Raw genomic sequence first — 22,635 nt, forward strand, 5'->3', positions numbered from 1 at the left:
ACTTATCTAAGAACTAAGTGATTCACACAATAGCAAACATGAAAAAGTCAGTGAGTATCTAAGCCACCTAGAAAAATTTGAATCTGTATGTAAGAATAGTGTTCATTAAGCCACCCTGATTGTAGTGATTTTCTCTGTATGTGATATGTTCATTTGAGTCAATAATGTGAAAAAACTCTAGTGGAAACAAAGAAGCAAAGTGTGATTTTATGATCTAGCATTAAACATGTTTAAAAATTCAGGGTATGAATGCTAAAAACCAAAGGGTTTATGTCATCAGTCCGAAACATAGCAACTCTTTGGGGTGATGGTAAAATGCAACATAGGTGAGAACTAATTTCATTCAACGCAGCTGTACTCTCAGAACTATTTAGGATTTCAAAATATAAGTGTAATAGTCAAGAGGTGAAATTACCATGCTGGGTTTGACTTTACATTAATTGGAAAAAAAATCTTATGCCCTCTGAGAATGTTCTCCAACCCCATAGACACTGCTCCATTGCCTTGACTCAAAATCAAGATTCCCTGTAGTTTGTGCCGATCCTGCCTTCAACAGCTTGTGCAGTTCCTGCCTCACTGCAGCAAGCTAGTGCCACCCATAGGTGCTGGAGCAGTGGCCGTCATGCTGTAATTGGTGAAAACCTATTCTCACTTAGCTATGTGCTTTAAATCCTCTCTTGATTGTCCTTCTTGGTGTTCTCATCAAGCTGAAAGTTGACGGTCGCAAATTCTAAATGTGCACTGTGGAGGATTCCTGTTTCATCCAGGTCTCCTGTGTATGCTCACTTGCTTTCGGTCTTCCACAGAGATTCATCTAATCCCTCATCCCATTTCAGGGCAGTGTGCAAGGCCAGGATCTACAGCCTTTCAACAGATTTCTGATTGAGGCCATCTCTCTGGGTTGTTCATGCTCACTTTTTATTTACTATTTGTTTTAATATCCTGTAGTATTTTTTAGAATATAGGTTATATTAAAACACTTTTAAAATCAGCACATAGTGATTTCCTTATTTTAAAATTCTCTATTATATTTTTAATTATTACAAAAGCAGTTCATATCTGTTATAGAAAAGTAGAAAATACAGACAAGCAAGGGGGAGAAAATATAAAACTTTTATAATGTTGTTTATCTGTCTATACCTTTTCCTATGCAAGTAGCTTTTCTGGGAATGGGTGATTTTACATAACTGTTTTGTAGCTTAATGGATAATTATATTTATCTTTTTTTTTTCAATATATGAAATTTATTGTCACATTGGTTTCCATACAACACCCAGTGCTCATCCCAAAAGGTGCCCTCCTCAATACCCATCACCCACCCTCCCCTCCCTCCCACCCCCCATCAACCCTCAGTTTGTTCTCAGTTTTTAAGAGTCTCTTATGCTTTGGCTCTCTCCCACTCTAACCTCTTTTTTTTTTCTTCCCCTCCCTCCATGGGTTTCTGTTAAGTTTCTCAGGATCCACATAAAAGTGAAAACATGATATCTGTCTTTCTCTGTATGGCTTATTTCACTTAGCATCCCACTCTCCAGTTCCATCCACGTTGCTACAAAGGGCCATATTTCATTCTTTCTCATTGCCATGTAGTACTCCATTGTGTATATAAACCACAATTTCTTTATCCATTCATCAGTTGATGGACATTTAGGTTCTTTCCACAATTTGGCTATTGTTGAGAGTGCTGCTATAAACATTGGGGTACAAGTGCCCCTATGCATCAGTACTCCTGTATCCCTTGGGTAAATTCCTAGCAGTGCTATTGCTGGGTCATAGGGTAGGTCTATTTTTAATTTTCTGAGGAATCTCCACACTGTTTTCCAGGGTGGCTGCACCAATTTGCATTCCCACCAACAGTGCAAGAGGGTTCCCGTTTCTCCACATCCTCTCCAGCATCTATAGTCTCCTGATTTGTTCATTTTGGCCACTCTGACTGGCGTGAGGTGATATCTGAGTGTGGTTTTGATTTGTATTTCCCTGATGAGGAGCGACGTTGAGCATCTTTTCATGTGCCTGTTGGCCATCCAGATGTCTTCTTAAATTTTTTTTTTTTTCAACGTTTATTTATTTTTGGGACAGAGAGAGACAGAGCATGAACGGGGGAGGGGCAGAGAGAGAAGGAGACACAGAATCAGAAACAGGCTCCAGGCTCTGAGCCATCAGCCCAGAGCCTGACGCGGGGCTCGAACTCAGGGACCGCAAGATCGTGACCTGGCTGAAGTCGGACGCTTAACCGACTGCGCCACCCAGGCGCCCCTGGATGTCTTCTTTAGAGAAGCGTCTATTCATGTTTTCTGCCCATTTCTTCACTGGGTTATTTGTTTTTCGGGTGTGGAGTTTGGTGAGCTCTTTATAGATTTTGGATACTAGCCCTTTGTCCGATATGTCATTTGCAAATATCTTTTCCCATTCCGTTGGTTGCCTTTTAGTTTTGTTGGTTGTTTCCTTTGCTGTGCAGAAGCTTTTTATCTTCATAAGGTCCCAGTAGTTCATTTTTGCTTTTAATTCCCTTGCCTTTGGGGATGTGTCGAGTAAGAGATTGACCTACGGCTGAGGTCAGAGAGGTCTTTTCCTACTTTCTCCTCTAGGGTTTTGATGGTTTCCTGTCTCCCATTCAGGTCCTTTATCCATTTTCAGTTTATTTTTGTGAATGGTGTGAGAAAGTGGTCTAGATTCAACCTTCTGCATGTTGCTGTCCAGTTCTCCCAGCACCATTTGTTAAAGAGACTGTCTTTTTTCCATTGGATGTTCTTTCCTGCTTTGTCAAAGATGAGTTGGCCATACATTTGTGGGTCTAGTTCTGGGGTTTCTATTCTATTCCCTTGGTCTATGTGTCTGTTGTTATGCCAATACCATGCTGTCTTGATGATTACAGTTTTGTAGTAGATGCTAAAGTCTGGGATTGTGATGCCTCTTGCTTTGGTCTTCTTCTTCAAAATTACTTTGGCTATTCGGGGCCTTTTGTGGTTCCATATGAATTTTAGAATTGCTTGTTCTAGTTTCGAGAAGAATGCTGTGCAATTTTGATTGGGATTGCATTGAATGTGTAGATAGCTTTGGGTAGTATTGATATTTTGACAATATTTATTCTTCCAATCCATGATCAGGGAATGTCTTTCCATTTCTTTATATCTTCTTCAATTACCTTCATAAGCTTTCTATAGTTTTCAGCATACAGATCTTTTACATCTTTGGTTAGATTTATTCCTAGGTATTTTATGCTTCTTGGTGCAATTGTGAATGGGATCAGTTTCTTTATTTGTCTTTCTGTTGCTTCATTGTTAGTGTATAAGAATGCAACTGATTTCTGTACATTGATTTTGTATCCTGCAACTTTGCTGAATTCATGTATCAGTTCTAGCAGACTTTTGGTGGAGTCTATCGGATTTTCCATGTACAGTATCATGTCATCTGCAAAAAGCGAAAGCTTGACTTCATCTTTGCCAATTTTGATGCCTTTGATTTCCTTTTGTTGTCTGATTGCTGATGCTAGCACTTCCAACACTATGTTAAACAACAGCGGTGAGAGTGGACATCCCTGTCGTGTTCCTGATCTCAGGGAAAAAGCTCTCAGTTTTTCCCCGTTGAGGATGATGTTAGCTGTGGGCTTTTCATAAATGGCTTTTATGATGTTTAAGTATGTTCCTTCTATCCCGACTTTCTCAAGGGTTTTTATTAAGAAAGGGTGCTGGATTTTGTCAAAGGCCTTTTCCGCATTGATTGTCAGGATCATATGGTTCTTATCTTTTCTTTTATTAATGTGATGTATCACGTTGATTGATATGCGAATGTTGAACCAGCCCTGCATCCCAGGAATGAATCCCACTTGATCATGGCGAATAATTCTTTTTATATGCTGTTGAATTCAATTTGCTAGTATCTTATTGAGAATTTTTGCAGTGGATAATTATATTTAATTAACATCACATGCACATTTTTCAACATTCTCAAAAATTGTATCTTTCACAATGTATATAGGTTTAGATTCCACCATTCCTTCTGAGAATGATTTTACCATAGTAAAAAATTTCTCCCCAATTTTTAACAACAGTCTGAATATAAGTTTCTCCTGATATGTACTTCGTATAAATACATTACAGCTAATCATCAGCATGTACATGTATCCCTGCACATTCTGAACAGTTTTCTTTATTAAAAAGATTTTAAACTTAAAATCATCTAGGTTATGTAATATCTTTGCCCATTATCCCCTTTGGAAATATGCAAGACTTAGCTTCTAAAATAAATTATTGTGTACAAAGCAGTGGAATAATTCACAAACCATGCTGATGAATTTTAATACTTTTTTAAAATGTTTTTATTTATTTTTGAGACAGAGAGAGACAGAGCATGAACGGGGGAGGGTCAGAGAGAGGGAGACACAGAATCTGAAATAGGCTCCAGGCTCTGAGCTGTCAGCACAGAGCCCGACGCGGGGCTCGAACTCACGGACCACGAGATCATGACCTGAGCCAAAGTCGGCCGCTTAACCGACTGAGCCACCCAGGCGCCCCTTTGCTGATGAATTTTAAATTACTACTTTCTCTAACAAATAAAAACAAAAAGAAATATCCTACATCTGTCTTTAGAGCCAACTCTTTCAATGAATTCAGAGAGAGAGAGAGAGAGAGAGAGAGAGAAATAAAATTATTTGAGAACCATTTAGAAAAATAATAAAAGTATAACATAGAAGGTAATATAAACAATAACTTTCAAATTTGCCTTTGAAATAATACATCACTGGGATGCAGGTATACCATCCTGATAAGCTTAACTTCAGGTCCCATACTCACATCTTCTTCTCCTAATAGAGCCTCTTCTGACAACAAAACATTGTGATATTTCCATGCTCCATTATGGTAAGAATCACTTTCTTTATAAGGGATTTTTTGTTTGTTCTCCACTACAGTTCCAGTAAGCAAGGCAGTCTCTCCATATTTGAATAAACAGAGCTTATTCAGGTGTTTGAGACAGCTAAAAACTTTCTTTTGGTAAATCAATCAGTTCCTTCATCTATTAATCAGTGACATGATACTTCATCAAGAGTCACTATGAATATTTAGCAGTTAATAGGAAGAAGAAAACTAACATGTATCAAAAGCCAATTAAGTGCAAAATCCTTTGTAAAATCTTTGTAGACATTATTGTTTCTTTTTTCCCTGTATCTTTCCTTCTCTAATAATCTCTTAAATTAGCTCATGTTTTCTATAAATACTTATTAATAAAAACATACAGCAACCTACACATATTTTATTGTGTATATTATAATAAACATTTTATATAATATATATATGCACACACAGAGAAAGAACTTATTTATAAAAATACAGTTTCTAAAAAGCAAGAAACACATATCGTGCAACTCTAAGAACCTCATTTATACTTCACATATGCCGTAGACACAGCTCAGAAACTCAGATGCAATGCTTATGAATATGTATGAAGTATAATTAGCTTGGAAAATGCTGCCTCATCACCTGTCCTGATATTGTCGATGTGCTTCGGTGACTTACTAAGCAATGTTGGAAAAGGAACTCTTCAAATTCCAATGAGTTGAAACAATTCCATTCATCCATAACATGTTAGTATTTTTCATTCTGTTATCATATGGAAGGCTTGTCTCTTAAACCTGGGTGGTATACTGTTTATAACTGACAGTTGTATGCCATCAGTCCTCTACTTTAATATTTTGGAGTGCTTCTTGAAACACTGAAACCTATCTTATTCCTCCACATCCCTTGAACCCAAACTCTCATTTCCACTGCCCTTGCCTCAGGTTACAATTCCCTTTTCTCTAGCCTATACTATCATAGCCAACCGGTGTCTCTTTTTTCTCCCACAAACCTTCCCAGTTCACCTTCTGGGACTAAGGCTCTGACCATACACTCTACTCAGAAACTTTCAATGACTCCACGTTGCTTATTGCTCAGTGTTTTTAGCCTGATATTCAAGCTTTCCAGAAATGGACCCTAACCTAACAGCGTTACTTCTTCATACTGCCCTTCATAAACTCTCCAGGCCTTTGCAAATGAAATACTTTTCCAGCTCTCCACACATCAAAATGTCCTGCCTCCTTGCCTTTCTTTTCCTTCCCTGAGCAAGGAGTGGTTGACAGAAAACCCAGGAAGAAATCATTGGCTTCCTGAAAAGCAGGAAAGACAAGATGCTTTGGAGCAAAAGGGAGGTCATATTCATTAATGCAAGAAGATAAGAAATTAGTAGCAGGGAAGTCTATCAACAGATGGACTTCAGTCAGGTTGCAGTCGTGTTGCTGGCCAAAGGTACCAGGGTTCAGTGGAAGATAAATGCGTTGATAATCAGACTGATCAGAAAAAAAAATCAGTATCCGATATCAGGAATAAAGAGGTAAAATCATTAAAACTTCTTCAGACAGTAATACACAACTTTATGCCAGAAATTCAACAGTTTGAATGAAATGGACAGATTCCATGAAAATTACAAACCACCAAAATTCATTTACAAATAAATAACTTGAAAGTCCATTAAAGAATTGAATTTGTACTTAAAAACCTTACACACACACATACACACACACACACACACACACACACACACAATTCAGCTCCAAATGACTTCACTAGTGAATTCCATGAAGCATTTAAGGAAGAAGTAATAAATTTTTCAGAGAATTGAAGAGAATAAACCATGTCCCACCTCATTCCATGAGGCCAGTATCACTGTAGTACAAATGAGACAAAGACATTACCAAATATAATCAATACCAATATATTGATATATATATATATATCAATATCCCTTATAAATATAGATGTAAAAATTCTTGACAAAATTATTACAATTCAAATCTAAGCATGTGTTAAGATACAAACTAAGGAAATATATATTTGCAAATTATATTATCTGATAAAGGATTTGTATTCAAACTATGCATTGATATCTTTCAAAACTCAGTAACAACAAATAACCCAATAAAAAAAAATGGGCAAAAGATTTAAACAGATGGAATAAGTATATTAAAAGGTGTTCAACATTATTAGTCACAAGGAAAATGCAAATTAAAACCAAAATGATATACACATCCATAGCATGTCTAAAACTTAAAATGACTGACTACATCAAGTATTATTAGCAAGGATGTAGATAAATTTAACTCTGCTGGTGGGAATTTAAAGTAGCACGAATAATTTGGAAAACAGGGTAGTAGTTTCTCAAAAACTGAAACATACCACCATATCATCTAACTACTCCACTTCTAGGTATTCATTCCAGGAGAAATGAAGGCATATGTTTATGTAAAGACTTGTACACAAATACTTCTAGAAACTCAATTTAGAATGGCCAATGTTGGAGATAGCCCAAATGTCCAACAAGAGGTGAATGAATAGATTAGGGCATATCCACTTAATTTTTAAAAGGATCACATATTGATACACAGCATGGACAAATGTTAAAATAATTATGCTCAGTGAAAGAAGCCAAACAAAAAAGAACAAGCTAGATGAGTCCACTTATGTAATATTTTCTTAAATGCAAACGAACAGTGATGGAAAGGAGAAGCAGTGTTTGTGTAGAGTTGAGAGGAAGTCAAGGAGGGGTGCGAGGGATAAATCAAGAGGAAATGGATGGTTTCTCTACCTTGATTGTCCTGATGGTTTCATGGGTGTATATATGTCAAAACTTATCAAACTGTAAATTTTAAATATGTGAAGTTTATCCCTTAATAAAACTGTTGAAATCTGTAAAAGGGTAGAAAAAAATGAAGACTGGTCACCACTATCCATAGTCCCTCACAGCTCAAACTTTAGCCTCTTTCCATGTTGTCTGATTCTTCCCCTCTTTTCTCTTACCTCATTTCATTAATTTTCTTATGTGCAGCAAATCAACTTTCTCTCCTTCCTTTACCCCCATGCCTCACTTTGCATATCCAAGATTAGCTTTAAAATTTTGGTTGTTAAATGCTTGCCAGATTATATTCTTGTAGAAAGACATTCACATCTCAAGGCTGCAGGGAAAGCTGTTTCCTTCTTTCCTTCCTTCCTTTCTATCTTGGTCTATTTTTGTCTAGTGCTATGAGTGACCCATATGATCTGGATGACTCAGGATCATCATTATCAACATTGGTTATTTTACTGCAATTACACGGGCAGCTACTGAAACCTGCTTTATCCCTATCCAAATTGATTTGGACTTCGGAGCCTTTCATTTTTTTCTCTACTTGATAACTTCTCCTTCCTATTGTCAGACAGATTGTCAGCTGTCACTTCTGCTGTTTTCATGTGCCTATTTAGAGAATCTTCATCCTTCTTTTTTTGTAATTTCCTTTCTCTGATCTGTTTTGATCCAGAAAACCTGTAACCAAGGGAGTAAGAATGGAATGTAAGTTTGGAACAAATATAGGACCTTAGTAAAGAACTAAGACTTATTTTTTTTTTTTTTTTGAGTAAAGTACACTGGACTTGTGCCACTTATATTGAGGCGCTTACCTTTTTTATTTTTTTTTTAATAAATGAAACTATATGACGCTACTGTATCTAATTCCCAAGAGAAATTATAGGCCTAAGAATTTCTGTGTTCTCAGTTGAAGAGACTGTCCATTTTTCATTGAATAATTTTCTGGGGTTATCAGAAATCTCTTTATGCAAGTGCTAGATATATATGCGCCATTTCCCTTTTTATTTATATAGATGTATCCAATATGTCCTTTTGTAGATACCTGTTCTGTGAACAGATTATTTTTTTTTTTTTATCAATGTTTCAAGTTTGGGTTTTTAAATTTTTTATATATATATTTTTTTATTTTAGAGAGAGAAGGAGTGCTAGCAGGGGAGAAGGGTAGAGGGAGAGAAAGAGAAAATCTTAAGCAAGCTCCACACTGAGCCCCGATACCGAGCTTGATCCCACAACCCTGAAATCATGACCTGAGACAAAATTAAGAGTCAAATACTCAACCAACTGAGCTACGCAGGTGCCCCTCAAGTTTTTATTTAAATTTTAGTTAACTTAATAGTGTAATATTATTTTCAGGAGTAGAATTTAGTGATTCATCACAATGAAGTGCTCTCCTTAATACCCATTGTCCATTTAGCCCATCCCCTGCTAACCTCCCTCCATCAACCCTCAATTTGTTCTCCGTAGTTAAGAGTTTCTTATGGTTTGCCGCCCTCTCTTCTTTTTTCCTTTCCCTATGTTCATCTGTTCTGTTTCTTAAATTCCACATATGAATGAAATCATAATGGCATTTCTCTTTCTCTGACTGATTCATTTAGATTAAATTAAAGTTTGTTAGGAGAATACCTGAAAGTAAATTTTACCACAACAGTATCAAGTTCTGTGATCTTTCCTAGTTTAATGCTCAAATAATGTGACTGATTTAAAAACAAACAAACAAAAACACGTTACTGAGGCACTTGCAGGTATCTTTTAAGAGTGTTAGGTCTGGGATAACCTGAATTAGTTTTATAACTTCAACAGTAAGTATATTTAGCATTCTCTAGCTCTTCTGCTTCCTGAAATACTTTTCCAATTTAAACTTTACACATAAGATCCTATTTGATTTATCTCTTGGTATAAATGTATTATGTGATGATATATGTGTATTATGTGATGATTGCTAAGGAACAAACACTATTAAGACAGATAACTAGACATTAGGTTAAACGATCCTTTTCCCATATCATGCTGCTATCTTTTTGTCATCTCTTTTAAGTCAAGCCTCAACAAATACATCTTTGCTAGGAGATGATTTTAGCTCAGAGATTGTTATTTAGAAGACTTTGTTTTGCTGTAGAACTTGGAGATGTGTTTTTAAAGGGAGTGGTGTTCTTCCTCATTTGAAGGAGATAAGAACTGCCCCCCACCCCTTACCACACAACTCAAGTAAAATGTGATTAGGGATTAAGTCAATAGATGTGTTCAGTTATTCATCTGCTCAACTATTGTATAGCATTTAATTCTGACCAATTATATCCTTGCAACACCGCCAACCATCATGCTTTGAGCCACCTCTGCATCTCTTGACTTCCATAGTATCATGCTCTCCTGGCTTCTCTTTTCGCTCTGGTATCCCAGGTACCTTGCCAGCTCCACTTTCTGAACCTGCCCCTCACATGTTAGGATTCCTGAGGGTTCTGTTCTAGCTCTTCTTCTCCTCTCCCAATAGATAGCCTCCTGACTTTAATCACCAATATGTGCTAATTTATAATTCTGTAGCCCAGAAGGCCTCCCTGGAAGTAAATCTGTATACTGCTGCCAGCCAGATATGTCTACTCCATAATTCTGTGGTTGTTGATATGTGACACTCTTTCTCTGTCCACAGGCAACAGGTCCTCAGGGTTCATTAAAGGAAGGTGCCAAAGGTTCTCTTCAGAAAAGCTTTGGGGTTCTTAATGAAGCCAAGAAGTTAGCCAACAATGTCAAAGGTTAGTATGACCTCTCTTTATTATTATTTTCAGATTAATTGTAGTTTTTTTTTAATGTTTATTTTGAGAGAGAGAGAGCACGCACGCACACACGTGTGAGTGGGAGGAGGGGACACAGAGAGAGAGAGAGGGAGAGAGAATCCCAAACAGGCTCTATGCTGTCAGCACAGAGCACAATGCCAGGTTCTACCTCAAAAACCATGAGATCATGACCTGAACCAAAATCAAGAGTCAGCCGCTTAACTCACTGAGCCAACCCAAGAGCCAACCCAAGAAATAATTATATTTCTAATTGGTAGGATATTTTGTCACACTATTGGAAAAGTGAAATTATTTCACCATGATTTTTATGATTATTTTTATTATCTGGATTTAATGCAGCTTTTCAGTATTTTGACATCATATCTCATTTTGCACTGGGCAGTATTTCATAATTTTTAACCTAATTTATATAACATATTGCCTAGATCTAAAGTATAGTAACTTTTTTAAAATTAATTTATCATTTTTTAGAGAGAGAGAAAGGAAAGAAAGAGTGTGTGAGCAAGAGAGGGGCAGAGGGAGAGGGAGGGAAGGAGAGAGAAAGAGAGAGAGAAAATTCCAAGCAGGCTCCACACTCAGCACAGAGCCCCACATGGGACTCGATCTCATGACTATGAGATCATGACCTGAGCTGAGATCAAGAGCCAGACGCTTAACTGACTGAGCTACCCAGACGCCCCAGAGTAGTGACTTTTAAATTAAAGCATAACAAGTGTTTAAGAGTACTAAATCCCACTTGTTTGGCTTCAGAAATAATAGTCACAAAGGAATGAATTAGACATCATACGAATGTCCTTATGAAACTTTCAATTTGATAGTGGTCACATTTCCCGAAAATTTTTATGCTTTTTAAGTACATTTTTCTTGTGTTTTATTCCTAATTCAGTCATCAAAGTACATAAAATATCTACTTCAGTACATTATGGGCTTTGCATTAAAAATGTATTACTCAATATAGCTGCTCTCTAGGTAAGCTATTATATTTATTATTTCATTCAAATATCTCCTGTTTTTTTTTTTTTTTTATTTCAATTGCCTCCCGTTTCTCTCTGCCATCTCATTCCTTACCATTTTCTGGCTTGCATGTATGTCCCCAACCTTACTGAAATACTCACAGTCCTTCCAAAATATACTACCATTCCAAGCCTCCATATTTCAGAGTATCGATCCTTCTCTTTGGAATGCTTCACCACCTTTCGTTCTTTTTCATTTAATTACCTTCCACCAGAGCTTCAAAATTAAGCTCAAATGTCATCATTTCCAGGCAACCAGACACTCCATCTGAACTACATGCCCCTTCTCACTGCCTACCTTTCTTATAGACTTGTCAGCCCACAGCAACCTTGTACTTATATCCCATCTTCTTGAGGACAGACACACTCTCTTCTTCTTAACTTTGCATTTCTGGTGTATAATATCACTGTGACTAGCTCAAATCAGGAAATAAACATATATTAGAAAAAAATGTTTAAAAAGAATGGTACTCGTCTTTACTAACCTTCGAAACAAAAGAGGTTTTATAAGCATTTACATTTGTCATGCTTTAAACTAATTGTCCATTGTCTCTAATAGAGGCCAGTAGGAAATTACAACTCCTGCCTGCATTATACGTGGTACTGTATAATTTAGACTATGTGTCACAGGTGAAAGAAACCTCTATAAACATAGTTCTATGTAGTTCTATGTAGGACTTGCTCTTATCCTAACCTGAAGAGTAACAATAGAATCCAAACCTATTTTCCTTTTGGACAAGTTGAATTGACCTCATTACTTTGTGGCCACTCTTTCCCATCCAATACCTTTGCTCAGAGCTAGGATTAAGGTGAAGTGAGTGAGGTTAGATCGTGCAAGTGGGGGGTCAGATCCTTTTTGATTTCAAAGTTTAATATTTTGTGTATCATAGATCTTCTCTGAATTAGTTTTAATTTTTAAAATATCACATCAAAATATTTTTCATTTGACTAAAGTGCCCCTTTAAATTTTACTCCTGAGATGAATGCCTGAGTCACCGCACCTCACTCCCAACCCTGCCCTTCCCTCTGTTTTCCTAAAAATACTGGTGTTATAAAAATGAAGAAATAATTCAATCTTTAGAGTATTTTTTTTTCCTAAAAACAGAAAAGAAGTCTAAAGACAGGCATAGTAGAAAGGGCTAGGAGACAGAAATGTTCATTAGTTTAAATGTCTTTTTTTGTACTTCAGGTAGTACATTATTTAAAGTAATGAAAACCCACAAACTACTCCTGTAATAATTTCTCCAAAAATCCAAGCCAAGGCTCTGACGGAGATGGGAATGTTTTCTTGCTACATTATGACATTTCCCTGATTTGTGGCCAATTACACAAGTTATAAAATGGCTGTTAATCAGAGAAATGCCATATATTACCACCAGGAACTGCTGAAATAGGCCCTACAGAGCAAAACTCTTGACAGCAGCTATTAAAATCGAGATTTAGTCATTTCCCTTTCTCTGGTGCCTGGAGTGAGAAGGAATAAAAATGGGGAGGCCAGTATACCCTCTGTATTTCTAATTTGTTACTTGGTTCAATTTGGTACAATCCGGTTAGTTCGTGCTTTAGTCACAAATGACTTAGTGCTTCTCCCTGCCACTTTCATGCTGCCCTTGCCTGGAGGGAGTCTGAACTTGCCAGGAGCAATTTGTTTTGCTTTTAAATTTTTGAATATACATTTGTTAAAAGTAAATTTGCCCTTGTACACAGTTGAAATTGGAAACCAGTCTACACTGACTGAATGTCTATGGAGGTAAAAATCATTTCCTTGATGGATATGGAACTTGGGACATATTGATGATCGAGAAGAGTTAGAAGATGAATTAATAACAGCAGGTGAATTAACACTACTTTGCAGATTGACAAGAGATTTTGTCAATAAAATAGCCAGTTAAGTTCTCATGGAATGTGTGTAAGGCAAGGAATGAAGTCAAGGATGGTATATTACAAGGTTGAGAGTACCAATATTTTACAATTATGTACCTTATCTTACATAGAGTAAGTTTTCAATATTATTTACTTCTTAATTTATCCTTAATTTTTGTATTCATACAAATAAGTGACATCAATCATTTATGAGTGAATAGATAACATTTCTATAAACTGGATGACACTCATATGAAATAAAAAGATCTATTCCCAAACGCAGACATATTGATTTGGTGAATTGCATGACGCATAGTACTGTCCAGCACAAAGAACAGTAACAAAATTATCCCAAACATGAACTTTTATCAAATTAATCAATATTTTTCTTCTACGCTCTGATCCTCCTAACACTTGGGCTTTCCGTCCAGACAAGTATATCAGAAAAGTTCTCCCTTCATGAATGTAATACAGTTGTAATTACTAACCTGGTAAGATTCTACAATGTTATTTTAGATTAGAAAAAAAAAAAAGAATAAACAGAAATGCTGTGGTGCTGTTAAACCAAAGTATGATGCAGGAGTTAAATTTTGTCCAAAGCATTCTTTCATTACTAAACATGTACTGCCTTTGAATTCACATACTACCATTTGCCAAAGTCAGCCTTTCTAAAGATAGGCATATGAAAGACAAAATCTGTTCCATTGACACAAAAACCAATTCTTGGATTAAATCGATGAAATTGAGCCTGGATCCCCTAGTCTCCCATAGTCTGAAGAACAAAACAACCTTTTCCCATAGAAATTGTTGAGTTTTCATACAGAGCTGTAGTTCCTCCTTGGGAGTGTGAATAGAGAAAATCAAGATAATGAAATCAGGTTGAACTTGGTGTAGAAGTTCAAATGTAAAGTGACAAAGTAGTGGCAGATATGGACAAGTAGGAATTGTTGGACCAGACAGTACTTACTTACTTGAAGGTATTCTAATTCAATTTCTTCTAGAATACCTTGCTGGCCAAAACAAAATGAGCAGGCTCACAGTCGGGCTTCAGAACTTATCCTAGAGGTACCATAAGTGTGTTTTAATGTCTGGTCATTTTGGTTTCTTGTTACACTGGCTGAAGAGAGGATTTGCCTCTATTTTGGTATCTTAAGTCTTTGGATATCCTGCCACCACACAAGGACCCCTTCCCTCCTCTCCTCAGATTTCCTATTATAGCCCTTTCTCTAGTGGGAGGAAGGGCATATTCAGTTGCACCTGAAATTTACTGAGGACCTTTCAAGCACTGTGCCCATGATGAACAAGACCTCATTTGGCCCTTTGAGTTAAGGGCAAGGTTTCTCAGTAATATGCTTCCCTGTAGACCCGCCCATTAAGTGACCTCAGAGGTTCCCATGAACGGGAACTCTAATATACATGTATGGGCAAAATAGGCAATCAGAGATCGGACATATCTCAAAGTTGTGACAGCATCTGGGGAAAGGAAACATAGGAATAACATCATGAAGGAGGGATAGAAGTACAAAATGTGGGAAGACTGGCATAGCAACCTCATTTTGATGAGGCCAGTGACAGGAGGCCAGGGACAGGAAGCAGGGTCTCACTTTTGCCCAGCTTTCTTCCTTATGCAGCTGCCCATCCTTCTGCAAGGCCTCAGCTTCCTGCCCTGGGTTGTGAGGTTGACCTAGAGGGCAGACTTTTTGGAAATCTCAATATTAAGAAGACAAAGGACTATGTATAGGTGGGTGAAAAACTAAGAGTAAAGTGATTTGAGGAAAATTGTACCTCCAATGTTCTTAAAATGTTCATAGAAGAAAATATGTCATGTAATATAATAAAATTTAAAAATTGTGTAACACAATCATATATTATGTAATTTAGTAAGGCTGGCCACCTCTCATATATAAAACAAAATCATTTGATTTGAATAAACACCAGCAATTTGAATTATACCACATTTGTACAGTGGGACCAACACATTAGCCCACAATTAGTCTGGCTCCAAAGCCTATGCTTTTACGCATAGCTGGATAAAAACACTGAGCTTCTTCCATAGTTAAGAAGGTGACACAGTGACACTTAATGATTCTAACAAATGCTTGATAAATGAATAAGTGTATGAATACCCAAGGTAGCAGAAATCTCTCATTACCAGGAAGGTCAAAATCAAGATATTTTACATGACTTCATGCCGATCCCTTGACTATTTCAAACTTTCTGCTTCAGAACCACACATAAAAATGCTGCAAATATTATTAATCTGTTCTCTAGCTTAGAAGGTGCCTTCACAAGAAAACATAAAGCACATTTGTGACAAGTGAAAGTGACATGGATTTTTTTTTACAAGGAAATCCTAAAGAGAGGATATTCCTTCATTTTTGTTTAAAGAAGCAAATCAGAAGTGATAAGGATCCATCAAAGTAGTAGTTCATAATAAGACAAATATCATGGTAATCAGGTTCATTGCAAAATGTTATCTGGATGGCAGTTTGGCAGGAGAGATTCCATTTAACCAGACCCCTTGAAAATTAATAGTCATTCTGTGAATTTCATCCTTATGAACGAGAGATTCTCTCAAGGCATTTGCTTGTGCATAAATAAAAACTAAAAATTGCATTTGAAGAACGTAATGAGTTTGGATAGTCAAATAGAATATTTCATTAAAATCTGTTTAAAAACATTATTATATTTAGCTGAAACCTATTTCAACATTATTGAAAACTGGTAAATACATCAAAGCAATTATCAAGCCAATGTGAATTATTTTGATACCATTTACTGCCTGTCATAAAGCCAATACTTTCTCATATATCCTCAGATTTATTTCTCATATCAGTCATTCAAAGAAACGTGCTGTCCTCATTTATACATGTAAAAAGGGATAGAATTGGCATTTGAACCCAAAACTTCCATCTCTAAGTCTTATAAGGATTTCACTGCACCACATGACATTTTTAATGACTAGAATTTTGTAAAAGATCATTATTGATGATGAAAGAAATCACATTTACAGCTTTAAGATATGGCATAGCATTGTTCAAAGTCACCAGTTCTAATCTAAACTCTAAACCCTATTCAGCACAGCTTCAGAGACACGAGCAAATGTGTTCTCTTAGTGGAACTGACTGACAACTCTGTCTTGTGATTTTCATTTTGAATATGTCTGCCTCACAATGTCGGCTGACAGGCAACAAAGGGAAATGACATCGTCCGGAATGTTCGCAGTCTACCCTTACTGTTCTGCTTCTTCCCCTCACTTTATGACCTCTGCCTCTGCCAAACCCATTTCTGGACATTTGTCTTCTCATGTGTGAGGACAGGATGAGAAAGGGGGAACCAGAGCTGAAAGCATGTGTGTATGGCCTTTGAGGTTTGGTGAGTGTGGTGTCTAGAGAGAAAATAGAAGGAATGACTTGATTACAGCTACGGGGTTCAAGAGCCGAGGAAATGAGAGGAAATCCTCTAAATGTCGCTAGGAATCACAAATCTGACCCTTTCTTGTTCTTCAGAAATGACAACTAAAGAATTGGGTTAGGTGTTCTTTTAACTATTAATAATTCCATTTCTGTGGTCATGTTACAGTACAAACTGGGCCAAATGTAATCTTCCTTGCATGTCACCTATGGAGCCACTCTGCCTCATATGTGTTTTCATTTAAAGCCAACCTTGGAGTGCTTATTTTTCGAGCTTTTCATCGCTATAATTTCTCAAGTTTTCCATTTTGAAATCTGCACTACTTTTCTGTACACAGCTTCTATTCACCTAATTCTATTGACGAAGCTATAAAGTATTTAGATTGGGTTTGAGAAATTCCAGAAACTACTTCAGGAAAAAAAAAAAAACAACGATCAGAATGTAAGAAAGGATACATCAAGAAGGAATCCGAATCAAGTAGGTGAAACATAGAATTCAGAGTGGGGTCAGAATATTCACATTTTTATTTTCTAGTACAGAAAGCAGAGGAGCAAAATTACTGCTTTGGAACTTGAGGGACAGCAGCAACAATGGACTTCGGATCAGTCTTTCTTTGGAATAATTAGCCTGCTTGTTCAGCCAGCATTTGCTCTCCGAATGCACAAAATAGTATAAACCAAGTGATGCCCTTTAAACTAATGTGTTTTTTTGTCACTGTACATGAAGATCTTGCTTTCCAGAACATTTTGAATGCTTCATTATTTAAAAAATCAAATCCAATCAAGAAGCTAAGAAATAAAATTTGTACTGTTCCATTTCCTTAATTGATGAAGACTTACAAGTTAATATCAAAAGAGCAGCCCTTTATTTGTAAGGGGTTCATATAGCTATCACAGTCATAATCAGACTGGCTTTCTTTCTGAAAGTAGGCTTTCAATGACCTATCCAAAGATTTTATTTTAGTACAAACAGTGAAAATAACCGAAGTATTAAAAGAAAGATGAATCATGATTGACAGAGGAGAAAATCTAATTACTTGGAAAGTATACTTTGAGGCACTGGAATTGAAAATAATAACATCTTAGTGACTGAGATGGACACATTGATGTTTTAGAACCATGCTTTGCTGGGATATTTTATGCTTTGTTTTTCAGTGATGTCAGGTCTTTGGCTTGGAGCTTGAAAGCAGATGCATTAAGCTGTAGCCTGTGCTTACCTTAGTATTGTATAACAGTGGTTTAATCTATCTGCCTATAAAGCCCTTACATGAAATGAAGTGGGTCATTAATTAATATGTTCAGTCCTCTTTTTCACATTCAGAGCACTGATCATTAAGAATCCTTGATTCATCTTCCTTTCCCTTTGCTATCCTTCCCAGATGAAGGCCAGTAAAGGCCAAGGTTGTTCTCCAGCTGACAGGGGCCTGCTCGGTTCCTCTGAGAAGTCAGGTGCACTGCCTCTACGAGGGGTATGCATACAACCAAATCAAGGCCATTACGGCACAGTTGTGTGAGACCTAGTCTGGCCTGGCCTGGCCTGCCCACGCTAGGTACCAGGAAAACGATGAAAACAACAGTTTTGGTGTTGGCAATAGCGATCTGCCATAGTTCAGGTTGCTGTAGTCATTTTTCATTGTTTTTTTTTAATTCTTTTAAATAAAAGAATAGAGATATCTGCACCAAGAAAGCAATATGATCAGGATGACCAGGTACAAAATGAAAGGTTTTAGTACACCACTTCCCACACCACCATCAACTCCCTTGCTGCTGTAAGTACTGTCAGGGTTCTCTGGTATGTTCTGTGCCACCTACCCACCACCAGACCCCACCCTGACAAGTTTTTATATCCATGTGTTGGTATGTATATGGTATGTCTTGCTCGTTTTCATGAGAAAGATCTTAAGGATCTTTTTTTTTCTTTCATATCTGCACCCACTCACCTAATTCTTTTTAAAGACTACGTATGTACCATTGCCATAGTGATAGAAACGTTCCTTAATACAGAGCATTTTTGCTATTTCTCCTGTTTTGCTATTACAAATAAAGATCTAACGAACATTCTGGAAGATACACATTAATATGGTTTCATAAGTATATCTGCAGGCTAAATTTCTGGCAGTGCAATTGCTGGGACAAATACAGGTCTATTTAAAATCCTAAGAAATGTATTAAATTGTTCTTCAGAAAATAACATCGATTTGAATTTCCACCAACACTCTTGCAACCACTTGGTATTATCAGACATTTAACTTTTCCCAACCTGATAAATGAGAAATGATATCTTACTCTTCCTTTGTATGCGCTAATCTTAGGTGCTTTACTTTAATTTGGTAATTATTTCTATTTGTAAAAATGTGGAACACTTTGTACATCTGCCTGTCATTTCGCACGTAGGCATGGCTAATCTTCTCTGATATTCCAAGTTGATTCTGTACATAGTGTTTGTGTGAGGCTCATGAGATTTCTTTAACTGGGGCCAATTGTTTAAGGCAACAAAGGAGAAAATGAGAAGAGAGCTGAGGTGAAAGGAAGGGAGGCCAGTGTGGGTGGGGAAGAACGCCACCACCTAGCATGCCCTGCGGATCCCGGCTTTGATTACCAATCCCTAGCACACTGTGGCCATGAAGAGCACAATTTCTGGAATAAGACCACGTGGATTTGAATTCCCTGCCATTTACTAATCATGCAAATTTAGGAAATTTACATAAATTCTCTAAGCCTCCATTTCCTCATTTGTAAGTCGGAGATGGTAATAGCACATATATCTTGAAGTTGCTGTATCATATACACATACACACAGACTGCCGGTCATTACTGTCACTGAATGTCTCTGCCAGTCCAGGCCAGGAGGGGACTCCCTCTTCCCTGGTCCTTTCTCAGTGTTCCTCTTTAAGTGAGGACTCTGCCTTTTATTTACATTTTGCATTTCTGTAGAGCTATTTGAAACGATTAGCATGCATCTGGCCAGGGAAAAAAATTATGGCATAAAAAACTATTTAAAAAAAATTTTTAAGAAATGATCTGCTTTGTCCATTCAGAGAGGAAAAAAGTGTTAGAGGAAGCCCAGAATTTCATATCGTTCATTTATTCAATTACACTGTTCACTAATAAATGATGCTTAGAGAAAAAACAAGACAGATTCAGTCTTTTTTTTTCCATTTTTTAAATTTTTTTTAGATTCAGTCTTAAGATATATTTGCAAATTGATGTGTATTTAAGCAAAGCTTCAAAACTTATGTTGTTCTATCAGCAAATTGGATCTTTATTTTCTTTTTCCTAAAAGATTCCATAACTTTATCCTTTATATTGTTACACTCAAACTCTGAACCTCTTAATTGCTCTTATAATGCAAACTAAGCCAAAGTTTGGACAATGTTAAAAACTAGTGGAAAGAAGCTGAAAAATGTACATTTGTAATATTAAATTATCTCCAATAAGTGGGGGTTTTTTTGTTTAATGTTAAAGCAATCATGCTAAGGTAGCAAGAAAAAAACCTATAGAAAGCCTATTTGAGAGCAGTTTATAAAATATTATTTTCCTTATGAGAAATGCCAATTTATCAGAAATGTACTAGAAGTTTTTTCATTCCTATGATTTGTATTTCTCTTTCAAATAAATATTAATGTGATATTTACTGAAGTTGGGAGATTCTACTTAACAATCATAACTATTTGAGATTTTTAAAAGCCAATCCAAATGATCCATTTTGGTAATGAAATTTTGAAAATAATTATATTCATGGGAATGATGTCAAGAGGGCATCATTATGAATGCAATAAAAGATTGATTCTTTTGAAGTTTTTTCTCCATAGAAAACCATCAAATTAAGTCAGAGAAAGATCAGATACCAAGAAAAAAACATGGTTGTAAAACATGTTGGAGAGTGAAATGGTTATTTCATAAACACATTCTTTTATATAATGATCTGAAATATATGTATTGATAGATGCCAATTAATTAAAAGAATTAAGTTAATTCTCCTGCCTTTTATAAGCTTTATATTAAAATAATTTGAAATGATATATCCAGATCAGAGATGTATAAACTCAAAGATGATTAAAATTATTTCATCGTTTTTGTTGTTTTCTACCCACAGAAAATGATGATTATCTGAATGGCTTAATAACCCGATTAGAAAATGCAGATGTTAAAAATGGAGATCTCCTGAGAGCTTTGAATGACACTTTGGCAAAGTCGTCAGCCATTCCTGACGGTAAGCATTCCATACACCTCACTCAGTGTCAGTTGACCTGAACTTCTTTTTTAATTTTTTTTAAGTTTATTTGTTTATGAGAGATAGAGACAGCATGAGCAAGGGAAGGGCAGAGAGAGAGAGGGAGACACAGAATCCGAAGCGGGCTCCAGGCTCTGATCTGTCAGCACAGAGCCCAACACGGGGCTGGAACTCACAAACCGTGAGATCATGGCCTGAGCCGAAGTCAGACGCTCAACCGACTGAGCCACCCAGGCGCCCTTCAGTTGACCTGAACTTTTAAAGAATGTTCTAACGTTTACCATTTTTTCTGACACTGCACTTGGACTGTTGTCAGGAACTTAGATATTGGTTTTCTTACTTATGAATTCTTCTTTGCGAGAATGAGAGATTAAAGTATACTTCACACTGTGGTATGTCCTATGCTCTGTTACCCTGGCTGACAGCCATAGGTATATGTTGCAAAAAAAGAAAATAGAGCCATGTTGTGATTATACTGTTCTTCCATGTGTCAGCCCGGGAAATCTTATTCCTAATAAGACTATTATTATTAGAAATAATATTATTTGTAATCTTATATTAATGAGAAAAAATAAAACCACACGAGTACTGTTCTTGAAAAGCTGCAGCAGATAATTATAATACCTATAGTAGATAATTATAGTACCTACAGTAACAGGTGAGAGCCTTTCTGCACATCATTTTTTTTTTTGAGTATAGTTGATGCATATCATTACATTATTTTCAAGTGTACAACATACTGATTCAACTCCTCTATAGGTTATGCTATAGGTTATGCTACCACAAGTGTAGCTACTGTCTTTTCTGATACAATGCTGTTACAGTAGCATTGACTATATCCCTTATACTGTGTATTTATTTCTATGACTTATTCATGACATAAGGGGAGACCTCCCACTACCCTTCACCCATTTTGCTCATCCTCCCCACCATCTTCCCCTCTGGCAACCATCAGCACATCTGTCTTCGCGAAGTTCAGTCCTTAAATGTTTCAGCTTTCAAACATTAATGATGGAACCCTGTCTGTAATATCTTCCTACCTATTGTAAGTACTTGAAGTTTCTGTTTGGTATTAGTTCCTAAAAGCACTCTCCTTTATATTTTTCATATCATGAAAGAACAATAACAAAGTGTGCTAAGATTTCTTGGGTGCTTATCCAATACGCTTGTTAAGTGTACGCGATCCTCATACTAATCCTATAAAGTGAACAGTATTATCCACACTTTTTAGGTGACAAACTGACAAACGTATTATGCTAAGCAGATATGTCAGAGAAAGACAAATATCGTATGATTTCACTCATATGTGGAACTTAAGAAACAAATAAGCTACTGAAGGCCCTTGTTAAAAGTGGTATATATGAGATTTGAACCCCACAGCTTAACTTCAGAGCCTGTAGTCTTTTTTTTTTCTTTTTCCTTTAAAGTTTATTTATTTATTTTGAGAGAGAGAGAGAGAGTACACACAAGTGGGGGAGGGGTAGAGAGAGGGAGAGAGAGAGAATCCCAAGCAGGCTCTGCACTGCCAGTACAGAGCCTGGCGTGGGGCTTGAACTCACGAACCATGAGATTATGACCTGAGCTGAGATCAAGAGCTGGATGCTTAACCAACTTAGTCACCCAGGGGCTCTTGGAGCCTGTGATCTTAACCACTAATCTACACATACTAGTTG

At 36.7% G+C, this 22,635-nt stretch overlaps 1 protein-coding gene across 8 annotated transcripts in view; it reads left to right on the forward strand.

Moving 5' to 3' along the window:
* The window catches only part of LAMA2 (laminin subunit alpha 2), a 614,828-nt gene that overhangs the window by 507,609 nt on the left and 84,584 nt on the right, over positions 1-22,635 (forward strand). For all 8 annotated transcript variants that reach the window (XM_045499528.1, XM_045499531.1, XM_045499530.1 and 5 more), the window contains 2 exons: positions 10,295-10,397; positions 20,825-20,941. In XM_045499528.1, the coding sequence (XP_045355484.1) occupies positions 10,295-10,397; positions 20,825-20,941 (220 nt within the window). The remainder of the gene's footprint in view (positions 1-10,294; positions 10,398-20,824; positions 20,942-22,635) is intronic.

The sequence above is a fragment of the Leopardus geoffroyi genome, chromosome B2 (assembly GCF_018350155.1).
Source record: "Leopardus geoffroyi isolate Oge1 chromosome B2, O.geoffroyi_Oge1_pat1.0, whole genome shotgun sequence".
Taxonomy (NCBI): Eukaryota; Metazoa; Chordata; class Mammalia; order Carnivora; family Felidae; genus Leopardus; species Leopardus geoffroyi.